The sequence below is a fragment of the Astatotilapia calliptera genome, chromosome 16, assembly GCF_900246225.1.
Source record: "Astatotilapia calliptera chromosome 16, fAstCal1.2, whole genome shotgun sequence".
In the NCBI taxonomy this organism is placed as follows: Eukaryota; Metazoa; Chordata; class Actinopteri; order Cichliformes; family Cichlidae; genus Astatotilapia; species Astatotilapia calliptera.
Genome location: NC_039317.1, coordinates 15367284 through 15384628, shown reverse-complemented (window position 1 = coordinate 15384628; position 17345 = coordinate 15367284). Strand labels below are relative to the sequence as shown.

General features: G+C 38.0%; 2 protein-coding genes across 4 annotated transcripts in view; one reads left to right on the top strand and one right to left on the bottom strand.

Annotated features, from left to right (window-relative positions):
- The window catches only part of LOC113007350 (amyloid-beta A4 protein-like), a 16656-nt gene extending 14626 nt beyond the window's left edge, over positions 1–2030 (bottom strand). Inside the window, exon 1 of one of the 3 annotated variants that reach the window (XM_026143797.1) lies at positions 1768–2030. In XM_026143797.1, coding sequence (XP_025999582.1) covers positions 1768–1827 — 60 coding nt within the window. In that variant the 5' untranslated portion in view covers positions 1828–2030. Of the gene's footprint in view, positions 1–516; positions 579–1767 lie in introns of those variants that run through there. The other 2 variants (XM_026143800.1, XM_026143799.1) reach the window with 2 other exon arrangements.
- Positions 934–17345, top strand: LOC113007351 (uncharacterized). Its single transcript, XM_026143801.1, has 10 exons — positions 934–1090; positions 2165–2479; positions 5318–5674; positions 5756–6019; positions 13422–13748; positions 13830–14096; positions 15923–16249; positions 16331–16597; positions 16773–16892; positions 17063–17345. Exons 2-10 carry the CDS (start codon positions 2437–2439, stop codon positions 17131–17133), a joined length of 2043 nt encoding a protein of 680 aa, XP_025999586.1. The 5' UTR covers positions 934–1090; positions 2165–2436; the 3' UTR covers positions 17134–17345.

Here is a 17345-nt window from a genome sequence, read left to right as displayed (position 1 = left end):
CTGCTCGTGTGGTCGACCGGCCAGTCAGCTGAACAGTTTTGCGTTCTTAAACGTCATGCTGCTCTGTTGTATCTTAATTGCCCCTTGGGGATAAATAAAGTCTCTCTGACTCTGATAAATCATGACTGCCTTCCCTGGTTAAAAGTATAGGCAACACTGGCCCTTGATTTACTTGGTATCACATTGATATCAAATTTGCGTTATCACAGCACTACCATATACTCCATTACTTATTTATGTCTTTCAAAGTGACGCTGCCTGTTTTCATATTTAAGCCTCAACCAGTTTTTCATAAAGCCGCATGTTACTAGTAAACCAATCCAAGATTACCCTAAAATAACTTAATGTATTTTGGTGCTGCAGGGCTTGTATATCATTTTCACATTACGACAAAACAAAACAAAACAAACAATAAAACAAAAATAGAGAAAGCGAAATCACTACAGCATAATAGGCTTGTGTGTGCTGGGGTAAACTAAACTGGCAAGAGAGTAAAACAATCCTCGGTATGCTTACCGTGACAAACCTCGTGGAAAATTATAATCTCTATATCGCCGGAGGCTTGGTGCGTAAAAGGCAGCACAATGCTGATTTCAACGTTACAAAACAAATGCAGCTCAAATGTCACGACAGACACGGGTATGGTGTCGATAGTGTGTACCGCATAATTTTGCTGTGGAGACATTTTCACTGCACCACACACAGGGGCTGGTGAGCCTGCAGCGTGAAAAACAACCCCTTCGCCGTGAATGTAACGTGACAATGAGGAAAAATGCACTAATTGATTTACAGGTGCCCATTCATCCTTTTTTCCAGCTGTCCTGGGCAACATATTCCTCTGTGGTCCATCAGAGGAACACCAAGCTGCAGGCGCCATCTTGCTTGTGTGAAACTAATAAGGCTGCATCCTTTTTCCATTCTCCTCAGCAGTTTCACCGCCCCGCAGCTCCGCTGGACCAGGCGGCCCAGCGCGATATTATCTACGCTATATAAAAATAAATAAAAGGCTGGTGTCACCGGACACAGCTGGGTTATTTACACACAACCCTTCTTGTTTTTCTAGAATGGTACTGGGTTTAAATCCGTCCAGGTATTTAACAGTGGACTTGACATTTACAGCTGTGTTGTCATTTTCTAGAAAAAAGCTAGCCACCGTTAGCTCCCTACACCCTTCTCGGTGCTATAACCCGGCGAAAGGCGTAGCGGTTAAACTGTTAATACTTCTCTTAACGTAAAAATCAAACATTAATGAGTAGTAGAAGAATGAAAAAAAAAACACTCCGTGATTAATAACATCCGACATGACAGGGCCAAGATACCAACCACTGACATCTAACGGTAGGCCGCGGTAGCATTGCTGACATTCCTGGTTTGGTGGTTTATTTTGCGCAGCGACTCTGTGTGTGTACACTGCAGGTCTGCGATTAAGGTGGATTCACAGGGCATATTTTCACCTCTGTTAAAAACAGAGGACATCCATTTATAGGATTAAAGGCTGCGTGGGCCGCTCACAAGCCCTTACATCGCGTTATCTTTGGCAGCAGCACCTTCTAATAGCTCTTATGTCATCCATTAGCAGCCACGCCGTGTTGTTATGACTCCATCTAATCTGCATATGTTATTTTTTAATAGTCGTTATGAAGATTAAACACGGTGTGTGTATGGAGAGGGGGTGTCGGGGTTAGTGTTTGACAGCTACGGTGGCATAAGAGTCTGGCCCAGGTAACGGTTAGCCGCCACAGGCTGCGGTTTCTCCGCTAAACTCACCTCGGATGAAAGCGTCAAGGTCGCCGCGAGTAACAGCAGAAACGCCGCGTGCTCCCCCATACCGTCCTCCCGGTGTCCAGCAGCGCCGTTATGTTCACGATTTGTCCGTTTGCACAAAGAGAAATGTCGGAATATGCGTCGACGCAGTCCTGATCCTGCTGATCCAGCTCCCGGTGACGGCGCGAGGCTGGAGGATGTGTTTGGATTGGTGGGAGCGGGCGGAGGGAGCGCGTGTGTGTGTGCGCACGCGCTTACATGTCATTGAGAACCTTTACAATAACAACTACAACATCACCCATTTCAAATAAGATTGTGTTTCATACATTTATTAGAGACATTTATGCTGCAAGTCTCTAATGTCCAAACCCACGAGTGTTTTAATATTCTTTGTCCTCAGTAGGTGGCGAGACTTTCGCCGCGTTAGTTATTGATTTCCTTTTATAGGCGTAGTGTGACGGTATTCCGGAGAGGACTTTCATTTCCCAATAACACGACGTCTAAGTGGAGTGGTTTGGCTCGAGGCGCACAGAAGTTACAGAGCTCTCGAAAATGTAGCATCAGAAAGTGTTGTCAGAAGGAGCAGATCAGGACAGCAGACTAACACAGATTATCAATCGCAATCTGGGAAGTACAGATTACCTCTAGCAGCAGTCCACCCGTGGAGGAATTATGCGTTTTTTCCTGCTCTCCGCGTTTTTTGTGGTGTCCGCAGGTAAGTCTTCATGCCAATCAAAACATTTAAATGCAAAGAGATTTATGTCGTTCTCTTCTCATAAAAAGGGTACACATCAGAAATGCCAGTGTTGATTCTTCAATGTTAGCAAATCAGCACGACTTAGTGTTAAATTTATAACGCTAAGACCGGTGTAGAAATATTATTGGCACTGCTCAGTGTTAATCAATTAAGTAGGTCAGTCAATCTTCAACTTCAAAAGTGTTGATTTAACACAAAAAATCTTCACGATGTTTCTTGAGTGTTAATTCTGCATTATATTTGCTGTAAATGCTTAAAAGACCTTCATCTGTTAATCGGTTGTCCGTTCCCAGGTCACACTTTCATGTCAGCTTTTAACACAAAAGTAAACTCTTGAACTTAAGAAGTTAAGACTTAATGCTAGTCGTGAGTTTTATGCTTCCCTCCCTGTTTCAGCTCATAGCTGGGTTCCCTTGACCCCTCTTGGAGGTATTCAGCAACACACTCCCAGTTTGCTTGTTTATTCTGAGTCGCATCAACGGTCCATTAAGACATCTTTGGTCAAGATGTTATGAGACTTATTCTTGGGTGGAGCAATTCTATCACACTTACAATGATAGTGCTCCACATGTTTGCTTTATGTGCAAAGATCCCCAGTTTGATTGCAGGAGCTCACTCTTGGCAGCCTGGATCAGAAAATCCAGTGAAGAATTTGTGCCAAATCAAACACAGATCCGTCCACCTGGGGAGTAGCCAAAAGTACTAATGTGTGAATTAGATGAAGTTAAGACCACATTCAATGAGTAACCAAATCATAAATAGTTTAAACAATTCAATTACATGTTCTGCTACAGCAATTAAAAATACCACAGTGTAAGAGCTGTTTGAAAAGATGTTCTTTTATAATCAAAACTGGATTAAAAAAGCTCACACACATTTTTTTTGTACACACATTATCACCTTATGAAAACTACATCATACAATTTCTAATAGTCTTATTAAGACAGTTACATAATCATGTTAATTTTCGCACAGCTCTTACCTAAAAATCAGAAAGGTGAATCACTTGCGTGGGTAGAAATGCAAAGCAATAAAATCTGTAGTGCGTGACATCCTAAAAGACGTATCAAGTCAGTTCAACCTTGACTCATTCACCCAGATTCCCAGACGTGGATTAAAACTAACTCTGAACTAAAAGACTAAAATATTTCTAGTTCATGCCTTAATCTGTGAAACTTAAGTTTTAAGACTTATGAAAGCTTTAGCTCTTCCTTTATCAAAGACATTGCAATCATTTTTTGGTTTTTTTAAATCATACTTTTAGCTATGAGCTAAAGTGGGAGTAACTACTGGGCTGCTGTGGTAAAGTCTATTAGATTACTTAAGGTTCACATCTTTTAACACTCATAAAAGTTACACTTTGTTTTCCTTTTTAGCAGTGAATGTTCATAGAAAGTTTTTTCACTAATGTCACGTGATTGGAAATGTGTTCTTCTTCAACCGTAAACCACTGTTAAAACAACAAGGTCAAGTTCAGGTCTAACCTGTATAGGAAGGCAATCATTTGTTTTTAGTTCTTTCATTTTAGTATTTGTTTTAATTCAGTTTGTACGTAAGATTAAACAATCAATAATAAAAATCAAATTATGTGCTAAATGTGGTACAATTACATGTAGTTATATATATAAAACTCATACATTTTTAGTATTTAGTAATGACTAAACCTAATGCGAATCCTCAGAGATGCAATTTGAATGCACATATATACATTCTCCCCAAAAAATCTGAAACCTTTCTCATCAGAATCGAGAAATACTTTGATTAAAAGAATTTGATTATTTATAGATACAGAAACAAACACGCCTACTTTGTAAAATCCAGTAAAAAGTCACAGAAGACCTTTGCCTTGACTGTTTTAATTATTTTAGTTTATTGGAGATGACCTGAACTGTCAGGTCAGAGCTGTCTGTTTACATCGTCTGGTTATCATCAGCTCTTTCAGCTCTTTTCTTTCGATGTCTTTTCTTTATTCAATCTGAAGAAATGCAAACAAATTGAGGCTCAAATCTCTAACAAGGAGTGGTTGTGCAATCATGTATAGTTTCATGCCTAGAACATGTTGCTAAATTCCATGTAGCAATTGGCACAATAGAAGGGATTATAATTTGAATATAGAAATATTTAGGCAGTTATCACTTGAAGTGCAAAAGAACAACAGATGGAAAACATGAAACACACAAAGAACTGTGCAGATGTACTGGAGATTTATCAGAAAGTGAAACAAGAGCAACAAAAGCAAACATGAGTGATTGTGTGGATGGTAAATAAAAATGTGGCGTTCCCGGGTGGATTGTTTTAAATGTACAGTTGTTAAATATGATGATTGTTAATATTTCACAGGGAGGAATGTACTCAGCTAAACATTACACAAGAACTACATGAAAACAACTAGTTTTAACTAGTAGTTAGTTATTTAGTTCGTTATACTCACTATAGCCTACATAAATATAACACTTTATTAAGCTATAGGCACTTGACTTTCTGCTCTTTTTGTACTATTGATGAACCCAAATCACTGAATTGTATTTTTATGATTATGCCAGGTCTTTTAGAAGATAAAGCAAATCCTACATATCCTCACGAGAAATACTTTCATCTGAAATTGACTCTAACAGCAGAGCTGTAAAGCCCACAAGTTGTTCCTCAGTTTCTCTGTGATTATTGAACTTTTGAGAAGCAGCAAGTTCTGTTTTTTCCTATTTTGTCAAGTTTACTTTTGATAATTTAATGCAGCAGGAAAACTGACATTGTGATTCTCATAACTGGACTTATGATTGGTCATCTTTTCTGTTGCAGGTGAAGGCATTCCTGTCACTGTCAAAGGCTTTGAGAAAGACGATGTGCTCCTGCCATGTGACTGCCCTAATAGAGATTTGAATAAGGACTTCAAGTGGCAAGTGGAAGAAGATGAGGAGAGAGGGGTGGAGACAAAATTGATCTTCAGATATAATGATGGGACCTTAGATTTTAAAGACAACCTGTCCCACCGATATGAAAATTTTTTTCATAAGGACAGCAGTAATTGTTCTGTTCTATTAAAAAACATCACAAAAGAAGACCAGGGAAAATACAGTTGTCGTTTTTATTCTCCACAATACAAACGTTTTTATTCTCCACAATACAAACGTTTTTATGTGAATCTTGTGGTTTTTGGTAAGTCATCCATTGTGGATACCAACAGTATTTTAATACTCATGTAATTTCATAATTTTAACAAAAATCATCTCTCACCAGGGACACATATTTTTCAGCACAACAAGACTCTTCCAAATGGCGAAGACGTTTACCAATGTGTTGTAAAGCTTGACAGCTACAAAGAGCCTAACATTCAGTGGACTTTGAATGGAACGTGTCTGTCAAATTCAACCACGACTAACATCTCTACCACATACAGCCTGGATGAAGAAACTGACGTCCACTATTTTCACAGTAGACTCGAGACTGAAAGCAACTTCCTCTCAGAGCCTAGATGTCAAGTCAATGTCACATGCCCATCTGGTAATTATTCATTTTAAATTGTTATTTCAGCAAAGATGGATCTGAGGTGTTGCCTGGTACTTTTAAAATAAAAGTGCTCTGATATTAAATGCAAAGATAGTAACACTTATTATACAGGTCACTGTGGAACATTTCATAATATCAATTATTATAATTTTTTTTATTTCCAGCGATGAGTTCAATGTCAGGTACCAGCAAAGACCCCAACCCAGACCCCTATTTCAGGATATTGTGTAAAGGGGTCCCTGTTGTGTTGGTGCTTGGATTTTTGCTGATTTGGTGCCGTCGTGGAACGTCTCACAGTGAGTTTCGTAACGCCACGTGAACTGCATTACTGGTTAAACCAGAATGACTCTGTTGCTCTTGCTGCAGCTTTTTATCAGCCACTAACAGTTTTGCTAGTGTTTGTTGACATTTGGCTTTGTTACTGTGTCTCTCCAATAATTTAATCTTTCATTTTCTCTTTGTTAAAGATTTTCCGGTGAGGGAAGATGTGTAAAATGGGTGTAAAATAGTGACTTCTCTCAGACGAGCTCCAAAGTGAAAATGGGAAAGTACTTTCTTCTGAGCCAAAGGAGGTGATTACTCACTGCTGATGCAATAGTGGCTGTTTGCGAAATCTAGTTTTCATCTTTTGTTCCTGCTTATGGAAAGTACATCTATTTTGGAAGCTAAAGGAGGAGGAGACTATTCCATTCATCAGATTTCCTTGTAAACTCTGAATTATATATAACAGATGCTAAGTGCCATATTTACATATTTTATATATGTACCATAACTAGTTTACTCAACATTATTCTGACATTGCTGCACTAATCGGTTATGGGCTTTATTTTCCCTAAGTCTAATATTTGTACCAAAATATTTTCTCGTTGTTTATCTCAATGTACTTAAATACTAATTTGTTATGTATGAAATGTATATATTTTATTACCAAACGTAAGTTTCTGTGTAAAGGCTTCTTTTCTTTGATGACATGGAAAGGTGTAATTTGTTCTTCTGTAACTGTCTTTTTGGTACATGGAGCACTGTGAATGTTTTTTTTTTTTTTAATACTTGTTTTTTTTTTTCACTTTTATAAACAAGTAGGTTTAGGGTAATGTGTATAATGTATAGTTAATAGAAAAAAACCCATTCAGGTGCCATGCAAGAAATTTGTAAATGATGTTGCTTAACTCAACTGTGAAACATCACTGTACTAAGTCGCCGTGCAGCTCTGGCTTTTTGGGAATTAGTTCATCAGCCTTGAAACTGTGACCGCAGTCAGGACAGTACGCCAAAATCTGAAGAATGGAGTGTAATGAAATGTGAATGTGTGGCCTTTTTCAGCACCAAAAAGAAAAGTGTATAAACAAGAGTAAAATAAACATTTTTGTCTTGTTTTTTACAAAGTTGCTGATAATGTTTGTTTTTGTTTAACACCCTGTATAGTTTTGTATCCTGATATATTGACGTATGATTTTTAATGTCAATTCTAACATGTTTAATAACCACATACAATAAGGTTGAAGTGTTGTTCACACAATACTGACAATAGAAACTGAGTGTGATTTACATCCACACAATCTACCTGAGATCTGGTCAGATATTTTGCAACACCTTTCTATATTTTTTCAAGATTGATTTGTAAAATTAAATTCAGCAATAAAGTTTTTTAAAGTTGTTTTTTTTAAACTGCATGATGGGTAATTTTTGTCTATTTAAGAGCTTTCATTTCTCCTTTTTCTCTTTAATGAACACATGCACACCACATGCTTCAAGAAGAACACAGATCCTGTTTTTTTTTTTTGTCCGGTGTAGCACACTTTCAGAGTACTCCATCACATGAAAGTCCTGCATGGAAAACTGCAGGATCCACTGAAAATTGTTCTAGTTGTGACAAAGAAACATCATGCAGTGGATGCCTGCTGTAGCTAATGTACAGTCATGTGACACAATCACATCAGGACATAATAAAAAAAAAAGATGGTTCTAAAATGAAGTAAATAAAACCTCAGATATTAAACCGTTTCATTTTTAAGTAGACACTAAGATTCAAAAGATTGTATAACCAGTTTATCATTGTGACTTTATCAGTCTCTCACATCATGAAGAAATATTTGACCGTCTGTTTGTTGAAAATTGTTTCCATTCATTGAGGTTTGCAGGGAGTCATTCGTCCATGGCTCTTTTGAGGTCCTGCCACAGCCAGTGAGTCGAGATGAGGGCGGAACTTTCGACTGAGCCATTACAACATATTTATTCTTTTCTTTTTAAACCACTCCTTTCTAGATTTCCTCTTGTGTTTGGAATCAGATGGCCTCACATTTGACTCTAGTATATGGAGGAGTTCAAGGTGCCCAGGTTCTGTGGGTGCAAAGCAAGCTGAATTGATTGTCCCTCCATCACTGTACTTTTCACTGAGTATGAGGCGGTCAAACGTCTTCACTTTGGTCTTATCTATCCAAAGGACATTCCTCCAGAAGTCTTGTGGTTTCTTCAGGTGTGTGTCTGAGCACACCTGAATGCTCCAGACCAGCAAATTGCTCTAGTCTTTGCTCTCGCTCTCTGAGGCTCAGTTAATCTGTAGATACCACACGTCTATAGGGAGACCGGATAGTTGTAACGTGGGTCAGTTGTAACACTTCCAATTTCTCCAATCAGGGAAACATCAAGTTTCAAATGATGTGATTCATTCTATACATGCCCAATTCAGTTCTTCTATCACATGTGAAAAATGAGCAAATTTTGGCAAACACAGACAATTTAAGAAGAAGAAAAGTAATTTTTATGCCAAAAAGTAATTTTTAAAAAATGTATTTCAATTTCTAATAGCATTATCTACTTTGCAGTTAAACTCCATCCATTCCCTTCCGCTTGTCCTTTTCAGGGTCACAGGGGGCGCTGGAGCCTATCCCAGCTGTCATAGGGCGAGAGGCGGGGTACACCCTGGACAGGTCGCCAGTCTGTCGCAGGGCTAACACACAGAGACAGACAACCATTCGCGCTCACATTCACACCTAGTGGCAATTTGGATTAATCAATTAACCTATCCCCACAAGCTGCATGTCTTTGGACGGTGGGAGGAAGCCGGAGTACCCGGAAGGAACCCACGCAAACACGGGGAGAACATGCAAACTCTACACAGAAAACCCCAGCCTGATGATGGAATCGAACTCAGGACCTTCTATATGGTGATATATTCTGTGTAGGTCTTTAGTGCTAATGTTTTAGCAGTTGTCTGTAATATTAGTTAGTTCATGGCTATAGGAGTCTGGGTCAGCTGTAACAATAATGCAGATGTTACAACTTACCACACTATTACTTTAACTTATTTTAAACAAGTTAGGGCAATGACATCAGCAGAGAGAGGTTCACTGGTCACCTTTGTATATGCGGTTAATGCCATTGGCAACACAATTCCTCCAATGTTTGTGTTCCGACGCATACGTTATGCAGACCACTTTGTCAGAGATGGGCCAGTAGGAAGTATTGGTAGTGGAAATAAATCAGGGTGGGTGCAAGAAACAGATTTCCTCATCTTTCTGAAGCACTTTGCAAACCACACCAATGTAAGCCAAGAAAAAAAGTAATTCTTCTCATGGACATTGCAATGGAATTGCACAACTACACAACTGATGCACAACTACATTTTTTCAGCTTCATTGTTATATTCAAAAGTTGGTGCAAGAGTTGTAGGTTACAATGCCCATTGAGCCAATGAGGCCAAACTCAAGGAAGACCAACCAAAATGAATGAAATATTCAATTGTTGAAAATTCCATAATTTGTCTTTTTTGGGGGTTGGAATATGTTCAAAAGCTAGATTTCTGCATTCTGACACACACACACACACACACACACACACACACACACACACACACACACACACACACACACAGCTACATAAATAGTTCTAAGTGTATTCTGGTGTTGAATAAAAAAGGTTAGATGTTAAGATTTTGTCAGAACCCTTATTTCATTGTGTTACATTTCATCCCAGCATATGTTACAACTAACCCAGACAATGGGGTTAGTTGTAATATTTCACTCTTTGTGTTTGAGACCACACCATGCAATAAGTAATTGTGCTGCAGAGAAAATAGCTGCACTATTTAATAGCAGAGACATGTAAATACTTTGCATTACATTTTGAATCCACACCTTAAAAGAGCTCCAAGCTACAACCAGAAATGTCAAAAATGTTACAACTATCCCCGGTCTCTCCTAAAGATCTGGCGGTACACACCGTTAAACCACATGCCAGTTACTACGTTTCAAGTGATGTAGAGAACACCAGGAAGTAGCACAAGCGGCTAAGTGGCTAGCATGTAGAAATGAAACCACATCTGGAAAAAGACTGACTTTCCACCCTGGGTAAGGCAGTTTGGACTGGGAAAGTGGTCAGATGCTTTTTAAGGTTAAATGCGAAAGGGCGTTTGTCGCCATGATTTAAACATAACAGGTGTAAGCTTCAGTGCATTTACGCTTTAGAGGAGTTTGCTACCTCACATCAGCAAATCTGTACAAGTGTTTTGATTCGGCTGGTGTTATGGGTAGGAGTAGGAAACTTATACACATGGCAGTACTCACGGTTTGGGGTTGTCTATGAGCTGATATGGCACACTGTGCAAACATGTATGTGATGATATTCAGACTGCGCTGTAAAGGTTACTTTGGATGAATATGATAAAAGCAAAAGGTTTCTTCATATTCGAACTTTTTTAAATGTTACATAAAATGCAAAAACTCAGCTACAAATCTTCTGCAAAGTTTCCGATGTGCGGTTTTGTTGACAGTGTTTGAGAAGTGTTGACGTGTGGTGAGATTATTGGGTGTTGATAATGTTTTGGCCGCCCTATCAATGAACAGCAACCATGGTTCAGGACAGGTGGGCCCTAGCGGGGATTTGTGACCTTTCAAGTGCTTCGAGGTGCACGGAGAAGAGGATAAAAGTTAGAAGAGCAGACTAACACACATATTATAAATCACATGCTGGGAAGTACAGACTACCTCGAGCATCAGTCTACCCGTGGAGGAATCATGCGTTTTTTCCTTCTCTCCGCGTTTTTTGCGGTGTCTGCAGGTATGCACGTCTCCATGTCAGTCAAATTATTTAAATGCAAAGAGATATATGTCTTTTCCTGAAAATGTGCACAGAAATGCCAGTGTTGATTTTTCAATGTTAGAAAATCAGGACTACTTAGTGTTAAATTTCTAACCCTAACACAGTTGTAGAATATTGTTGACACTGCTCAGTATAAATCAACAAAGTCAGTCAATCTTTAAGTCAGTGTACAGTAAAAACTTGTCTTCTGTGACACGTAAATAAGAGAGGTTTGCAGAGCTGCTGGATTAAAAATATCTCACACATATTTTTTTGTACACACATTATTATCCTATGAAAACCACATCCAACCAATGTCAAATAATCTCCTATTAGTCTTATTAAGACAGTTGCATAATTATATTAACTTTGCACAGCTCTTATCTAATAGTCAAAACATTAAACACTTGAATGGATAGAAATGCAAAGGAATACATTTTGTAACAAATGACATCCTAAAAGCCGTATCAAGGTTAGTTCAACCTTGACTCGTTCACCCAGTTTCTCAGATGTAGATTAAAGCTAACCCTGGACTAAAAGACTAACAGAGCTTCATTGCAAAACATTTCTAGTCCACGCCTTATCTGTGATAAAAAAAAAATGGACTCATAAAATTTGCAAAACACAGCAGTGCACATTCTTTTCCTTTTTAGTGGCAAAACTTTCTATAGACATTTACCGCTAATGTCTCGTGATTGGAAATGTGTTCTTCATCAACCATATCATTCCACTAAACCACTGTTTAAACAGCCTAGAGTGTTTGAAAAGAAAAAGAAAAAAGGTTGAGTTCAGGTCTAACCTATATAGGAAGGCAAAAATTTGTGTTTAGTTCTTTCATTTTATTTTATTCAATTTTTTTATTAGTATTGATTGTTTAATCTTATGTGTTAAATGTGGCAAAGTTATATTCAATTCAAACTCATAGGCTTTTAGTATTCATTAATGTCCAAACTCGAGGTGTCAAACTCATTTTACACTGCAGGCCACAAAAAGCCCACTTTGGTGTCAGCGGGCTGGATCGGTGAAGTTTCCTATTCTGTCAGTGTAAAGAAGTTGCATATTTAACTGTTTTTCAATATAAAGAAAAAGCTCCTGTAACAAAGAAAGAAATCTGTCAGCATGACTCTTTGGAGTTAAATTATAAGAAATGTGTAAAATTACGTAAAGTTGTTTTTTGTTTTTGTTTTTTTTTTTAAACTGTGAGTGAATTTTGGTCTGAGAGTGACGGAACCTGCAGCTTAGGAATCTGTCAGATGTCATCTTTCAGCACCCGACGGCATGTCTGTGTACGTGCCCTCAAGTGAACGGGGGATTTGCACTTTGTGTTCACATTTAATCTGCACACAAAGAACTGTGCAGATGTACTGGAGATTTATCAGAAAGTGAAACAAGAGTAACAAACACAAACATGAGTGATTGTGTGAATGGTAAATGAAAAATGTGGAGTTGCCGGATGATTGTTTGAAATGTACAGTTGTGAAATATGCTGATTGTTAATATTTCACAGGGAGGAATGTACTAAGCTAAACATTACACAAGAACTAGGTGAAAACAACTAGTACAGCTTTAACTATTAGTTACTTACTTAGTTTATTATACTCACTATAACCTACATAAATATAACAAACCAGCTCTGTAGTGTCAAAGAAATAAACTCCAGAAGTGAAACAGTAACTGGCAACTTACAGCAGACTGATGGCATTAACTCAAACACAGTTGATATGAAATCACAACAAACTTTTATTTTACTTGATTTATTATCATTTACATAACTGAATAACTTATTTCCTGCATTCTTTCATTTATTCACTCTTTCCACACTCTTCAATGAAAGAAAACAATATAAAGATATGTTTCTTGTTCTCTTTATTGGTATCTTTACTATTTTCCCCAAATGTTTCTGCCCAGATTTTTCAATAAATAAAATCGATGGTTGCAAATAAGAGGTCGGCCACTTCAGAACACTTGACTTTGTGCTGTTTTTGTACTATTGATGAACTCAAATCACTGAATTGTGTTTTTATGATTATGCCAAGTCTTTTAGAAGATACAGCAAATCCTACATATAATGCACAGTGGAGAGTCACTGGTTGGATTCCCACGAGAAATACTTTCATCTGAAAATGACTCTAACAGCAGAGCTGTAAAGCCCACAAGTTGTTCCTCAGTTTCTCTGTGATTATTGAACTTTTGAGAAGCAGCAAGTTCTGTGTTTTCCTATTTTGTCAAGTTTACTTTTGATAATTTAATGCAGCAGGAAAACTGACATTGTGATTCTTATAACTGGACTTATGATTGGTCATCTTTTCTGTTGCAGGTGAAGGCGTCACTGTTAAAGGCTTTGAGAAAGACGATGTGCTCCTGCCATGTGACTGCCCTAATAGAGATTTGAATAAGGACTTCAAGTGGCAAGTGGAAGAAGATGAGGAGAGAGGGGTGGAGGCAAAATTGATCTTCAGATATAATGATGGGACCTTAGATTTTAAAGACAACCTGTCCCACCGATATGAAACATTTTTTCATAAGGACAGCAGTAATTGTTCTGTTCTATTAAAAAACATCACAAAAGAAGACCAGGGAAAATACAGTTGTCGTTTTTATTCTCCACTATACAGACGTTTTTTTGTGAATCTTGTGGTTTGTGGTAAGTTGTACATTGTGATTACCAGCAATTTTTGAATACTCATGTAATTTCATAATTTTAACAAAAATCGTCTCTCACCAGGGACACATATTTTTCAGCACAGTGAGACTCTTCCAAATGGCGAAGACGTTTACCAATGTGTTGTAAAGCTTCACTGCTACAAAGAGCCTAACATTCAGTGGACTTTGAACAATGGAACGTGTCTGTCAAATTCAACCACGACTAACATCTCTACCACATACAGCCTGGATGAAGAAACTGACGTCCACTATTTTCACAGTAGACTCGAGACTGAAAGCAACTTCCTCTCAGAGCCTAGATGTCAAGTCAATGTCACATGCCCATCTGGTAATTATTCATTTTAAATTGTTATTTCATCATCATTTCTGTCAAACGATGCTGTATGAAACGTTTCTCCCGGTTAGTATCATGGTTGCTAGGCAACCTGGGCAGCGCAACGAAGGCTAGACCGTCCCATTTCACAAGCCTCTCACTTCCGCACTTCTCGTACTTATAGTACACACCGTACTTCAAGCGTGCGGTCTCCACAGCCCTCGTCTCGGTAACAGCTTCGCCCCTTTTTTCTTTGCGGTCATCATCACTTCTGCTGTTATCAGTGTTATATCAGTGTTACCAGGCTTTCTATTTAAAGCTGGAGGCTGTGTGGGCTTAATGTGGTCAGACTTTTTATTCAAACGCTGCTACTAAATACGTTTCTATTGCAGGTCTGGTTTAAGTCGCAAATGTGGGTTTCCATGGTGACAGTGGCGCGCTACATCATCAAAGCAAAGAATTTGTGGCGATAATTTTTTTTTTAAATTATCGAATTCTTCGAAATACTCGATGAATGCTGCAGCCCTACTTTCTTTATTTAATCTGAAGAAATGCAAACAAAGTGAGGCTCAAATCTCTAACAAGGAGTGGTTGTGCAAACATATCTTAGTTTCATGCCTAAACCAGAACACGTTGCAAAATTCCATGCTGCAATTGTCACGATGGAAGGGATTATAATTTGAATATAGAAGTATTTAGGCAGTTATCACAGGAAGTGTAAAAGAATAACAGATGGAAAACATGAAGCACAAAGAACTGTGCAGATGTACTGGAGATTTATCAGAAAGTGAAACAAGAGTAACAAACACAAACATGAGTGATTGTGTGAATGGTAAATGAAAAATGTGGAGTTGCCGGATGATTGTTTGAAATGTACAGTTGTGAAATATGCTGATTGTTAATATTTCACAGGGAGGAATGTACTAAGCTAAACATTACACAAGAACTAGGTGAAAACAACTAGTACAGCTTTAACTATTAGTTACTTACTTAGTTTATTATACTCACTATAACCTACATAAATATAACAAACCAGCTCTGTAGTGTCAAAGAAATAAACTCCAGAAGTGAAACAGTAACTGGCAACTTACAGCAGACTGATGGCATTAACTCAAACACAGTTGATATGAAATCACAACAAACTTTTATTTTACTTGATTTATTATCATTTACATAACTGAATAACTTATTTCCTGCATTCTTTCATTTATTCACTCTTTCCACACTCTTCAATGAAAGAAAACAATATAAAGATATGTTTCTTGTTCTCTTTATTGGTATCTTTACTATTTTCCCCAAATGTTTCTGCCCAGATTTTTCAATAAATAAAATCGATGGTTGCAAATAAGAGGTCGGCCACTTCAGAACACTTGACTTTGTGCTGTTTTCAAGGTTCTTTATTTGTCACATGCATAGTTATACAAGTATAACACACAGTGAAATGTAGCCTGACACGCTCCTCGACATGTGGAAAAAAATTGGGGGGGGGGGGTGTAGGTGTAGTTTTTGTACTATTGATGAACTCAAATCACTGAATTGTGTTTTTATGATTATGCCAAGTCTTTTAGAAGATACAGCAAATCCTACATATAATGCACAGTGGAGAGTCACTGGTTGGATTCCCACGAGAAATACTTTCATCTGAAAATGACTCTAACAGCAGAGCTGTAAAGCCCACAAGTTGTTCCTCAGTTTCTCTGTGATTATTGAACTTTTGAGAAGCAGCAAGTTCTGTGTTTTCCTATTTTGTCAAGTTTACTTTTGATAATTTAATGCAGCAGGAAAACTGACATTGTGATTCTTATAACTGGACTTATGATTGGTCATCTTTTCTGTTGCAGGTGAAGGCGTCACTGTTAAAGGCTTTGAGAAAGACGATGTGCTCCTGCCATGTGACTGCCCTAATAGAGATTTGAATAAGGACTTCAAGTGGCAAGTGGAAGAAGATGAGGAGAGAGGGGTGGAGGCAAAATTGATCTTCAGATATAATGATGGGACCTTAGATTTTAAAGACAACCTGTCCCACCGATATGAAACATTTTTTCATAAGGACAGCAGTAATTGTTCTGTTCTATTAAAAAACATCACAAAAGAAGACCAGGGAAAATACAGTTGTCGTTTTTATTCTCCACTATACAGACGTTTTTTTGTGAATCTTGTGGTTTGTGGTAAGTTGTACATTGTGATTACCAGCAATTTTTGAATACTCATGTAATTTCATAATTTTAACAAAAATCGTCTCTCACCAGGGACACATATTTTTCAGCACAGTGAGACTCTTCCAAATGGCGAAGACGTTTACCAATGTGTTGTAAAGCTTGACAGCTACAAAGAGCCTAACATTCAGTGGACTTTGAACAATGGAACGTGTCTGTCAAATTCAACCACGACTAACATCTCTACCACATACAGCCTGGATGAAGAAACTGACGTCCACTATTTTCACAGTAGACTCGAGACTGAAAGCAACTTCCTCTCAGAGCCTAGATGTCAAGTCAATGTCACATGCCCATCTGGTAATCATTCATTTTAAATTGTTATTTCAGCAAAGATTGATCTGAGGTGTTGCCTGGTACTTCTACTACAATAAATGTGCTGTGACATTAAATGCAAAGACGGTAATAGTCATGATACACACAACTGTGGAACATTTCATAATATCAGTTATTGTATTTTTTTTTCTTTTTCCAGGGAATTATCTATATTCATTAACCAGCCTGGACCCCCTTTTCAGGATATTATTTAAAGGGGTCCCTGTTGTGTTGGCGCTTGGATTTTTGCTGATTTGGTACTGTCGTGGAACGTCTCACAGTGAGTTTCCTTATGCTACATTTATTGCATTACTGGTTAAACCAGAGTGACTCTGTTGCTCTTGCTGCAGCTTTTTATCGGCCACTAACAGTTTTGCTAGTGTTTGTTGACATTTGACTTTGTTACTGTGTCTCTCCAATAATTTAATCTTTCATTTTCTCTTTGTGAAGGATTTCCCAGTGACAGAAATGTGCAAAATGGTGACTTCTCTCAGACAAAAACAAACTCAGACGAGCTTTAAGTGAGGATGTGAATGTACTTTATTCTGAACCAAAGGAGGTGATTAATCACTGCTGATGCAATAGTGGCTGTTTGCGAAATCTAGTTTTCATCTTTTGTTCCTGCTCATGGAAACTACATCTATTTTGGAAGCTAAAGGGGGAGGAGTCTATTCTCTGTATGCCATTTATCAGATTTCCTTGTAAAGAGTAAAGTCTGAGCTATACAGTAGCT

What these genes read in the sequence shown, in the direction of transcription:
- LOC113007351 (XM_026143801.1), top strand. Translation starts at nt 2,437, where the DNA reads ATGCGTTTTTTCCTGCTCTCCGCGTTTTTTGTGGTGTCCGCAG. An exon ending in TGTGAATCTTGTGGTTTGTG is followed by an intron (nt 16,250 to 16,330) that starts GTAAGTTGTACA and finishes GTCTCTCACCAG; the next exon opens with GGACACATATTTTTCAGCAC. An exon ending in CTGTCGTGGAACGTCTCACA is followed by an intron (nt 16,893 to 17,062) that starts GTGAGTTTCCTT and finishes CTCTTTGTGAAG; the next exon opens with GATTTCCCAGTGACAGAAAT.